At 43.7% G+C, this 12,455-nt stretch overlaps 1 protein-coding gene and 1 long non-coding RNA gene across 8 annotated transcripts in view; both read left to right on the top strand.

Annotated features, from left to right (window-relative positions):
- LOC145715952 (uncharacterized) overlaps positions 1–12,455 on the top strand; it is a 519,543-nt gene that overhangs the window by 384,645 nt on the left and 122,443 nt on the right. The window lies entirely within an intron of this gene.
- CRIM1 (cysteine rich transmembrane BMP regulator 1) overlaps positions 1–12,455 on the top strand; it is a 180,548-nt gene that overhangs the window by 98,597 nt on the left and 69,496 nt on the right. For 6 of the 7 annotated variants that reach the window (XM_081796925.1, XM_081796921.1, XM_081796923.1 and 3 more), the window contains 3 exons: positions 2,619–2,740; positions 9,364–9,546; positions 12,179–12,376. In XM_081796925.1, the coding sequence (XP_081653051.1) occupies positions 2,619–2,740; positions 9,364–9,546; positions 12,179–12,376 (503 nt within the window). The remainder of the gene's footprint in view (positions 1–2,618; positions 2,741–9,363; positions 9,547–12,178; positions 12,377–12,455) is intronic. The other variant, XM_081796927.1, reaches the window with a different exon arrangement.

The raw sequence follows: 12,455 nt of genomic DNA, 5'->3' as shown, positions 1-12,455 counted from the left end.
TTCGTGAGAGAGTGAGTGTAAACCCACCTGTCAAAACATAATCCATGTGAGTTGTATTATGTGGAACTATAGGAAATTGCTCTTTGACTATTTTTGACCTACAAGAAAATGACAGTTTCCCTAAAGTTTCAACCTAATAGGTAGCTGCTTGATAGATACCTGATGTGAGCCCAGGTTTTTGCCCTTTCTGGTTTCTTAGTAAGTTCCTTCTTTATTAAGGTGCTGATGGTCTTCAACACCTGTTCATCTTCGGTTCAGGGGAAGCTGTGAGAAGACAAAAGACAGCAAGAAGTGAGGAAGGGTTGCCAAGGGGCTAGTCCAGAAGGGGAAAGGAGCTGGGAGCCAACCAGCCAGCAAAAACAGGGACACCTGAATCCTCGGAACTTGCACATGTAGTCATTCTGGGTTTAGAAGCAAAAATTCTGCATCAAGGGTTTTCCTTTGCTGAGTGGGTTACTAGGCAGTTGTGCGCAGTTTCAGACCTTCTGTAACATACCGTAAACAACCTTTGTGAATCTCTACAAAAGCAAGGGAGAGATCTAAATGTTGAGAAACAGGTCAGATGTAAAAGGAGAAAAAAGAAGCCATACGGCAGACTCCGTTACAGTTTTCAGCTTGGTGGGGTTTCTGACAGCCTAGCAGACAGCCTGGCACATAAGTGCTCATACGTGTCCAGGACGGGTCACTGAAGGGCTGAAGGATATCTGAAGAGGTATTTTTTTGGTTCATTGTATACTCGCTGGTGTTTGATTTAGAATTATTCACTGAAACAGGGAGGAAGGTGGATCCCAGAAGATGTGCAAGCAAAGGTTAGTCAGCTCTTCTTGCAGGCTGCTTTCATTATAATCACATGCAGATAGCAGGATCAGGGCGTGGCCTCTCAATCCCCTAGCCCCATTGATCTGTAGAGACCAAAGAGTTGAAGTTGTACAAAGGATCAAGAATACACTTGATACATCATTACTGTAACATCACAGGGATAGGATTATCTGCCTAAAACTGCAGTGACAAGGCACATACAAAGGAAAGACTATGGGATAACCTTTGCAGGAACTAAAAACCCAGTTCATCTTTACCCAGCCCTGTAAGGTGATTGTCTTATGGGAATACAGATCTGCCCACATAGAAAAGGCAAATGTTTATCTCAAACCATAGGAAGAAACACCGGTTGCAGCAAAACCTTAATTATCTAACCCCCTCTTCTCCCAGGTGCCCAGCATAACCATCGCCCCACTGGGAAGAAGGCTGAAAGGGCCCACCTCGAGAGGGGTTGTTCACACCATTCCAGTGACTTGCATGGTCTTTGGTGCAAATTTTAATTGAAGTTTGTTTCCTTTTTTATTGTATGCTTAACTATAAATGTAACTAGATCTCTGGGCCTAATTATTGAGGTACTTGTGGACTACATGCATATTTTGTTAAACACCCAAAGAACAATAGGAGAACAAAACAGTTAAGGGAGTGGGGAACAAAACCAAAATTAATGAGTGTGTTACCAGTTCTTCCCTGCTGGGAATGTTACCCTCCCCTGATCTTGACCTGCACTGTACCCAAATACCCACATACTTCCTGCAAGGATGTCTCTTTTTAGGATGCCTTGCTTTCACTCCTGTCAACCCAGGAACTCCTTGAGTCATCCTCTCCGCCCTCTGATCCCCACTTCCAGCCCGCCCCGGCTGGAGTCTAGCTGCTCCTTCCTTTTATTTCATTTATATCCTGACACCCTGCTGCCCTGAGCTTCTCATTTCCTGCCTAGTTCCTTGTAACAGATCATCAGCAGGCAGTTGACACATTTTGTTCTCCTCTCACGAATACCCACCACTCTGACTTTTCTCTGTTTAGGCTGGTTTCCCAGCAGAGTTGAAGTTAAGGATGGGTGAGAGCCAGCAGAGCGAGCTTGCAGTTCAAGGAACACCTCGTTCATGCATGTAGAGATAAATGGACATGTAGTAGCTTAGAAGATGCCCCAAATTAAGACTTTCAGCTTTCACATAGCTGTCACAAAGTCCACTGACCGAAGATTGTGCCCTTGATAAAGAGCTCCTCGGTCTTCCATCAGAGTCTGTTTCTTCTGTGATACACAATTATAAATTAAGGTGGCTAAAGATGAGGGTCCTCCCAGACACAGTCACACTGGCAAATAGGGACTCAAAAGATACTTAGTAGCTGAAAGAAGGGTCAGAAGAATGTCTGAAAAACACCAAAAGGTCAACAGCAACAAAGCAGCAACACAGAGCACCCCTTCCACGTGAGCCCTTGCGAGCATCACTGGTTTATGGATAACACCATAATGTATGCACGTAAACACGGCCCCGCATCATCAAGAGAATGCAGGTTATGCTGGTCTGGTTAAGTAAGAAATGACATAATGCATTTTAGGAATATTTCTGTGAAAATGGTTAAAATTAAAAATACGGGTGTATATTAAGGAGATGAGCCTCCGTTATTGGGAATGCAAATTAATGTTAGCACCCACTCCCCATTTCCCCGTGACCCCAGATACCCAGGACAGCGTCCTACAGACAAGCTTGTGCCACAGCCCCTGCCACCTTGTGGGCTCCCGACTTCTATGTTGTTGTTTATTCATGGGGTTTTCCTTCCCTTTTCTTTGGTTTCAGATGCGAGTGTCTCTCTGGCTTATGTGGTTTCCCCGTGTGTGAGGTGGGATCCACTCCTCGCATAGTCTCTCGTGGAGATGGAACACCTGGAAAGTGCTGTGATGTCTTTGAATGTGTTAATGGTACGTGGGGTTTCTCTTGTTCTCAGAGAGTGTACATTCGTGCAGGAGGAGGGGAGGGTTCCATCTGGCCGCTTCTGCCTTTTGTAAGGCAGGGCATATACTCGGGGGCTCAGAGCAACTCCCTCAAGAAAGAAGGTTTGCTTGAGATCCCACAGTGCAGCAAAGGCAGTGAGGAAAGGGGACCCTCGTTCCATCCATCGGAAAGAGGATTTCGGAGGTGGAGGCCCGGATTTCATGTAGCTGTCATATTCTGCTGTGTTTCAGTAGTGCAAAAATGTTAGGATTTCACGAAAAGGATCATGGAGCCTGTAATCATCCTGCTGCTGCTGTCAGGAGCCAGTCTGTAGGACGAACACCACACCGAAGCTACCACAGCCTGAGACAGGAGAGGCATTGCTCGTCTAGTGGAGTATTTTCCTACTTAGAGAGCACGTCTTTGACCAGTGCTGGGTCCTTCATATTGGCCTGCTTTCGGCTTGAGCCTTGTGGCCCAGAAAAAGCATTCTTCAGTCACAAGATCCCTTCAAATAGAATCCGCCTGCCCCTCCCTTTCACCTTTCACAAGAGGGCTCAGTGTTTGGTGACATGGGGCTGATTGAATTTAGATGCTAGAAGGGAGAAGAACCTAAGACCTGTCCCTCCCTCAGAATTTTCAGAAGGAAAACAAAGGATAAAAGTCAAGCAAGTGAAATGTCAATAATTCTAGCCCTGTTGAGTCAATACCTAGACACAAGGAAAATGAAGATGCATTTGGACAAATCCAACAAAATCACACGTGCAGAAACCCCCATAGTAACTGCTACCTCTAAGACACCAGAGTTCAGAAGAATTTCTGCCCTCTCTCAAGCCTGCCCTCTTCCCCAAGAAAATTCAAATTGAGTCCTGTTTCATTGCGTCCCGTAGTTTTGAGTGCAGTGGCCGCCTGTCCTTTTGTTTTGCTTGGAGGAAACACTTGTGGTATGGCTTCGGGGTCGAGAGAACATAGACTGGAACCGAATGATCTCGCTTTGAGAATTGGTTCCTCTGCTTACCAGCTGTGTAACTTCGGGTGCCTCTTGGTCTCCCGGGGCCTCAGTTTCCACATCTGTCAAATGGAGTGAATAACAGTCACTTAGATGAGGTTTTATGTGGGAAGCAGTTACCGTGGTGCCTCAAGAGCAAATGGTCTTTATTTTGGGGTACCCGCCTCCTGTTCACATCCACAAACACGGTTCTGGATATTTCTGAGGGGATAGAGAAGGTGAGATGAGCTTCCTGACTCAGACCTCACGGATACAAGGCAAAGGGCAGAAGTCTGTGCTCAGTGCTTCTCCTCACCTATAGTCGTGTGTGTTAAACACCAGCAAATGGCCCAGCTTTTTCCCTGGTACCGCTGCAAGGTGTATTTGTAGGTGACATTCTGTGGGTATTTAACTCCTACCGCTTGAGACCAGTAGTCGCTGCGTCCCCTGTGCTCCCAGCATCTCAGATGCGCTTCCTTCCAGGACCCCTTACTCTGCCAGGTGCTCTCATGTCTGTGTCTAATTCTCACATCTGAACCGCCAGAGGGCAGAGAGTCTGTCCTTGTGTCTGTGGGTAGGAACATGTTGTCTGCCTCACAGAAGGCACCCAGGCTTTCTTGGGGGAGTGAGTGAGCAGATTCATGTCATCTTAGTTCCCTCTAGAGGTGGCTATTAAATACCAGCCCACAGAGGGGTTACTTTGTGGGAATCCTCCATCTTTTACTGTCCTTCCTGAAACATTAATCTTGAAAGTCATTTGTCCCCTGGAAATACCACGGCTAGTAATACAATTTGCTCTTATGTCCTCAGGGTGAGGAAGAGGAGTGCGTTTCTTCTTTCCTTGCATCTCGATTATAGAAATTCATTGTCATGCCCTTCTTATCAGGACATTGACTTCACATCTCACCCCGGCGTGGTGTAATTCAGACAGCTAAGGACTGCACCCCACCTCAGGGGCCTCAGATGAATCTTTGGGGCCTGCTCCCATTTATAGCCTCACTTTTTATAGAGCTCTGAGTCCAGGAATAGGACTTGCCATCTGCCATGAGAAAATGCAGAGATGACAGAGCTGATACTCGCACTGTTTCTGGGGGTGCCTCTTTCTTGACACCACAAACTTGGGTCATCTTTGCTTTATTTATTGTCCTATTTAGTGTCTCTATTACTATCTTAGTCATTGAGTTGTAGACGAGACTAGAAACGTTAATGCTATGAAGATTCATAATCAAAGAATAACAATAATGTGTAAAGACATTCTATCTCCAAGTCTGTATTTTACTTCTTTTGAGATATACATACATACACACACATACGCACACACACACACATCTGTGTGCCTGGGAAAATCTTACTATTGTCGTAAGGTCATCGTTAGAGGGTATTACATATCAAAAACTCATTGTTATCACTTAGAAAGGCAGAGGTCTATATATTTATAAAGCTCTGCTTATCCACAAGAGATTTCAGGTAACTTTATAGCAAAAACAAGTAACAGAATGCTGAAATATTTATGAGAAAAGAGGGAACCATAGAGTGGTATGTAAAAGTTGAAAGTGAGAACCAAAAAGAAAGCGCCCACAGGTACGTAGGCTGTGTCTGTCTGTCTGTCTGTATAATTGCCAAGGCTAAACGTTAGCCAGGCCCCCGACCTCCTGGCCATCAAAGCGAAAAAAGAAGATAGAGTCAGATACGCAATTCTTATTTTTAGGGGAAGGAAGCCTCCTTGGAGGGGGCAGCTCTCTTCTCACCTGGAAATTTGAAAAGCTCTAGATGATGCAGTCGTTCTGTCCTGAGTTACTTTCATACCACCAGTCCAGACACAGGTTTCCGGTCTCAACAGAAAGCAGAAGCAAAATATTAAAGTGCAATTCCATGAAAGTAGTTCTCAGAGATCAGTGTGACATACAGCTGGAGCCTAGATGACTAGAGCATTGTCTCTTGGATTTTGAAAACTCCCAAAAATGTAGGAATAGCTCTAGAAGCCCCCCTCCCCTTCAGGAGACAGTGGGTTGAATGTTAACATAACTAACCTCACATGTAGGAATGGAGATAGCAGGCTAGCACTCAGTTCCTAAGCTGCCATTGAGGTGATGTGTGTGTGTGTGTGTGTGTGTGTGTGTGTGTTTTAAAACAAGCATTAAAGTGAAAACACAAGATGAAAAATGTTCACAGAGAATTTGAGAACCCCTGAGTTTTGAAAATATTAGCCTGGAGGAATAGATAGAATATTCTCCATAAATATTATTCTCTTTTCAGTTTGGTTTGGTTTGGTTTGGTTTTGGTGGTGGGACTGGAGAGCTGCAGACCAGATCGAGGCAGTTTGTGACTGCATTCTCTGATGAGAGCCAAAAGGAGGACCTATGAGGTATTGGCTGAAGGACAGGGCTGTTTAGAAACCAAAGGAACAGGTGGTATGATTGAGCTCCTTTTATGGAAACTTAGAAGTCATCAAGGTCATCAGCTGGAGGTATGACCTCCACAGCAGTAGTGAAGCAGTCTGGAGTCCCCTTCAGTACTGTGTCTGTTTGGGCCCACAAACAAAAGTTTCATCATCCGTCAGCTGGAACTGAGCAATGGCCTTTACTTTTAGATGGGCACATGTTCTCCATTTTGCTCTAATACACCCTTACACGAGCCCACCCTTCTCATTCCTGGAGGAGTTTAGATTTGAAATCTCAAGCATAGAATATGGAAGTGATCATTTGGTTGCTTTAGATATGTGATCAGTTGTGTATGTATATGTACAAACATCTGAGTAAAGCAGAACATCTTGGTTCGAGTGTCATAGCCAATAACTGACTCTTTCAGCATGGGAAGTTCATCAGTCATGGGAGAGCCATACCCAAGGTTGGCTTGCTCTTTGTGTAAAATTTTGGCACAGAAAACTTACCTGCAGTCTTTTAATACGGAAATTAGTGCAAAAACATCTACTGAGAACCCTTTGTATAGCAATAATGCTCAGTAATGTTTCTAGAGACATAATATTTACTTCTGCAGTAATGAAGAGAATACCGCTCTTTGAAAGATATATTCCTCATTGTGCACTTATTGCGCACCCATTGTGTTCCTGGAGCCTTATCAAGCTGATCTTACTTAGGAGTGATACCACTTTTTGCAATCCTTTATAAGGGTTGTTCCCTAAATAGATCTGTTGGGTGCACTCTAGCGTACACACCTCTTCCCCCCATGGACAAGGGCTTTTTCCTCTTCAGGTATTTAGAATCGCATGTACGCTGTTTTTGTGATCCACCTGTTTGCTGTTGACATAGGGAGAACTTTTCAGATCTTTTCCATCTGACGTGTAGTTTCTCTCTTTTGGCTTATGCTGTCTGCCCACTGGGCTTCCTACACAGCTCACCCACAGTAAAATGAGACCAGAGGCAAGGTATTGGCCTTTTCCTACTGAGAGATTGAAGAGAAAAAGCAACAGAAGTGTATCTGTTTAGATTTTTCTTCCACTTTCACATTTGATATAAAGTTCTATGTTTTAGTCTTTTCCTTCAATAATATACCTATCACATCTGCCAGTCAGTGTAATTTAGCAGGCAGTAAAGGTTATTAACCATCTATACTTCAAGGTTCTTTTTCAGGAATTCTGGACTTTATTATAAAGAGGGAAGAGAAGATTCCAGAACTTAGAAATATAAAATTTAATTGGGCAGACACAAAACATACACAAAAATCGCTAAAAAGACACTTTTATGCATCTCTGTATTGAGAAGTACAAATTACATAGATTATTTCTTTGTAATATTTTTCTTTTCCACAACCACTTAAGTTGTCCTCTTAGAGAGGTAGTGGTCATCTCCACACTGTTCTGAGATTCACATCTATCCCCTGCAGGCAGGGAAGTAACTGGTCATTGCTCCCCAAAGACCAGTGCCATCCTTTTTATCATGTATTTTCCTGAAGAGCCTCTATAAATTTCTCTCAATATCAGACAGGGATTTCATTATGTTATGTGGGGTTTTTTAAATTATTGTTATCCTAAAGAGCTGATTGTTTTCTAGGCTGGGTTTTTGGGGACTCCTCATCCCTCTATATTCCACCCCCTTGCTCTCAGTGTATTAGCTAGTGAAATGTAACTGCCAGGTCCTTCATTCACCCTGTCCCCTCCCGCTTAAGCGTCTGCACACCCCCCCGATAAAGACAGGTTCATCTGAAGCAGCGTTATTCATAACCAGACTTTTCCCTCCTCACCTCTTCAGATCTTGCATTGAGATTTGTAGCTTCACGCAGATGGTAGATGTGACTGATTAATGCAACCAATAATTAATATTGATGGGTTTATACATTTTTTCCTTCACTTTGAGCGGGTGCTCAGCATTTCGTTAGAGTGCACTGCTTTACCTCACTGCAGAGCGTGCAAGAAATGGATAGTAACACTTGCTCTGTCTTCTCCACTGGACTGTTATAAAAATCAAATGAAAAAGTCATTGTCCTTAAATACAGATCAAGTGCAAATATATTCCAATTAAAATGCAGTGAAAGTCTCTAAAAATTGTGAACATGCAAGGTGACATATTAAATGATGTTGGGATAGAGAAGCCCATGAGAGATGCATGTATCATAATCCAGTTTTCCCCACCTTATTAAACAGGGTACATCAGCTCAGGAGAACTTTCTTCAACTTGGGAGTATTTTTATGTTGCTAGCTTTATTGAGACACATATCATGCAATTCACCAAGTTAAGTTGTACAATTCAGCAGTTTTTAGTATATTCACAGGGTTGTGTAATCATCACAGTCAATTTTAGAACGCTCATGAATCCCCACAAAAGTTCCCAACTCATTAGCAGTCACTCTTCATTTGCCCCCAAAGCCCCCAGTCTTAAGCAACAACTAATCTAATTTTTGCCTCTATAGATGTGCCTATTATGGGCATTTCATGTAAATAGAATCATATAATAACCTGGGTTTTTTGTTTGGCTTCCTTTAATTAGCATAATGTTTTCAAGGTTCATTAATGTTATAGCATATATCAGAACTTCATCCGTTTATGGCCAAGAAGTATTTCGTTGTATGGATATACCACATTTTGTCCTTAACATCAGTGCATAGACATTTAGGTTGTTTCCAAGAAGTGGAATGGTGTTTTGTTGAAGTCCAAGTACTATTAGAATTATAGATTATTGAGCCAGATAGAGAGAAAAAATAATTTAGGAAAGAACACTGGAAGAACACAAAAATATCATCTCCAAAAAGACCTAAATAATTTTTTTGAGGCAGAACAAAACCTAGTGTGGAGGCAAGATCATTTATTTAAGGCAGAGCATTCTCTAACAAAACAAATGTAATCTCTTTAAAATCACATTTCAGATATGTGAGTTTAATGGTCGAAGGGTTACCTTTGTTCGGAGAGGGGTAAAGGAGTGTAGGCTTTGTTAAGGAGAATTTCAATTTCTTGGGGCAAAGAGGAGAACTATGTGACTTTTTAAATTTTACTTTATTTTGCATTGCCTTATTGCTTCTGTTATTTAAAAAAATTATATTGAGTTTAGTACATTTCTCTCAAATTTTAACCTTCTGCTGTCAGAATTTTCTTGAGGCTGTTGGAAACCCAGAAGGACACCACTCAGAAATGAGTTTGAATGTGCCTTGTTTGCTTTTAACTCCTTTCAGAAACAAAGCCAGCCTGTGTATTCAACAACGTGGAATATAACGATGGGGATATGTTTCGAATGGACAACTGTCGGTTCTGTCGATGCCAAGGGGGTGTTTCCATCTGCTTCACTGCCCAGTGCGGAGAGCTGAACTGCGAGAGGTACTATGTGCCCGAAGGGGAGTGCTGCCCTGTGTGTGAAGGTAAGAAAAGGTGCTGATTAAAGATTAATAAGCATATACATGGCTCAGAGTTTTAATATCAAAATCCACCCAAAGCAGTCTCATCCAAAAATAGTGGAATATTGAAGAAGTTCCCTTTTTATGACATTCGTGATCCATCTTTTAGGACTTCGATAATGCTAGGAAGGCTGTGTGAAAACCTCTCCCCAAGGGAAGTTATGCCCTGGGTGTAGAAAGTGAGCCACCTGTTTACACAGGTCAACGTGAGAGTTCCTGCAAGTGATGTCGGTTACTCCCCTGTGGTTCTAGCAGTTCCTCAGTAAGTTCTGGGGAAGTTCCCTTCACCCTGACGTCAGAGTTCACCCCCTGCTTTCCTCAGATTGCTTGGCTAGAACAAGCCAGCCCTAATCACTGACCATCTCAGCCAGGCAGCTCAGAGAGGAGCTTGTCCTGCCTCCTTTCCACACCCAAACCCCTCTAGGGAGGATCAGGACTCGCTGCCCTCCCCACTCTGAAAACATGTGTTGGCAAGGGTGGGCTGTGTGGCATGGTGGTGACATATGGCCCAGCCAAGTGTCAGGTGTGGTCCTGGGTTGAAGGTTCTCAGCAGCCTGCTTTCTCTATATCCCCTCACCCCTCCAGGAACTAAGAGTTTCCTGTTCCTCCAACAGGCTTTATCCTCCCATCTCTGATATTTGTAAATAATAAACATTTCAGAATAATAATTCTGGATATCCATTCACTACAACGCACCCATTTTAAGGCTTAGGAAACGGGAGTTCAGAAAAGTAGAAGCAGGGCGCCTGGGTGGCTCAGATGGTTAAGCGTCTGCCTTCGGCTCAGGTCATGATCCCAGCATCCTGGGATCAAGTCCCGCATCGGGCTCCCTGCTCAGCGGGGAGCCTGCTTCTCCCTCTGCCTCTCTCTCTGTCTCTCATGAATAAATAAAAAAAAAAAAAGAAAAGTAGCAGCATTTGTCTGAGTTTATAATGAAACCAGGAATGATACCCCCACACCTGACTGTGTCTCTCCTGTGACCACATCACACTGGTTCCCCAGAAAGGAGGGTCATGTGAGCCTTCTTGGTCCTGACTGACTGGGTCACAGACCTTCTGTCTGGAATCAGACATGTCACTCTTGTGTCTGATGTTCACCCTGCCTTTATCTGCTCCCAGGAAACAGGAGGACAAAATGTCATGCCACGTTCCATACCTTTTTCTGTTTTCCTAAAATCCTGTTCAATGTCCGAGCTATATTTACCACATAATACTGAAGATCTGAAAATGTTTAAAGTATACAAACTACATTCCTGACATTAAACAACTATTTATAATAGGGAAATTCTTTCCCATGTTAGCAGTTATTTTAGCCAACATGGGAGAAAGGTGGTTCACTTTTTAGGTGTCGTTGGGGATTAATTTTTTTTAAAAATCACATCAAACTTTTAACCTTCCCAAAAGATGTGTTGCCTAGCTGGCCCCAGTTTGTAATAGTCGCTGAAACTATGTAGCAGTTGGTGGTGTAAAAACATAGATAGGAACCTCTGTGTAATAATCATAATGAGTTATCTGGGCATGGATCCGGTTATGTCTCACTTCCTGGAATTCAGATCCAGGCTCAGAGTAGAAATGAAGTATGCAGTGTAATATTTTTTATAAAGAAATTTACAAAGTCTTATCTAGCTCAGGTCTTTTGGCTGCTTCCATTTCTGGCGGACTGACTTTCTAAAGCTGTGACTGCATTATTTTAACTTTTGGCGTTCTGACTTTCTTATAATGCCATTACTTCTTTAGACTAGAGAGGACCAAACTCGTAACTGCCTGGACTTTCCTCCCAGCTCAGCAGCCCTTTTTGAAGCCAGATTTTATGTGTTTCTGAAAAAGAGTTTGAGTGGTTTCTCTGGTGGCTCTCATCATAATGGTAGTTGGGGATTTTGTATGCAGTATTTATGTCCTGGTCAGTAATGTCAGAAAACATTTTTTGTTGTTTACAGTAGCCTTGGCTACTTTTGATCCCCAGCTCACGGGGAGAAAAATGGCCTGGGTTCCCAGCCTTCCCTCCAGGGCACAAGCCCTGACCCACGGTATGTCTAGACCAGCCTTTGTCGTAAACAAAGCCACAGCCAAGTGCCTGCAGTACATCTCACCCGTGTCCACGTGCTGTCCACGTGGATCTCCAGGCACCCTGAGATAGAGTTCAGTTATCCAAGAAGCCACAGTATCCCTCTGAGTTGGATGGGGGGATTATTTTTCCACCTTATAGGTGGTGAAATTGAAGTATAATAAACATTAAAATTGACAACTCAGAAGACCTTGTCAAGAGCCTAAAATGGACCTGCATCTTGTAATTACCAGCCCACAACTCTGTCCACAGAGTTTTGCTACTTTATGAAGTGGTAACACCTGCCCGTTGGTTTTTATGCCACAGATCCCCTGCCCCGTCTGCAGGGTGAGGATGGGTGGACACAAATTCAGGATGACAGCTGCTTTTGCACGTCCCCCGGGAGACACTTGATGCAACCCGAGCTTCTGCTGATCACAGCTGGAAAAGAACTGCCGATGACCAGAACCTGGGAAAAAATGTCTCCAGGTGCAGGCAGAGCTAAGACTTAGAATGCCCTCCATCTTACCTGGAACTCACCTTTTTAATCTAGATCCAGTGTATCCTTTTAATAACCCTGCTGGCTGCTATGCCAATGGGCAGATCCGCGCCCACGGGGACCGGTGGCGGGAAGACGACTGCACGTTCTGCCAGTGCATCAACGGAGAGCCCCACTGCGTGGCAACGGCCTGCGGACAGAGCTGCATGAACCCCGTCAAAGTGCCTGGCGAGTGCTGCCCTGTGTGTGAAGGTAAGCCTTGTTGAGTCTAATGAGTCCCTGGCGAATGTCTCATGTTGGATAAGCTTCTACCAGTGTGTGCTTGTTTGTT

Source organism: Leptonychotes weddellii, chromosome 10 (assembly GCF_054177405.1).
Source record: "Leptonychotes weddellii isolate Sample4059 chromosome 10, ASM5417740v2, whole genome shotgun sequence".
Taxonomy (NCBI): Eukaryota; Metazoa; Chordata; class Mammalia; order Carnivora; family Phocidae; genus Leptonychotes; species Leptonychotes weddellii.
This window is presented reverse-complemented; position numbering and strand designations above follow the sequence as displayed.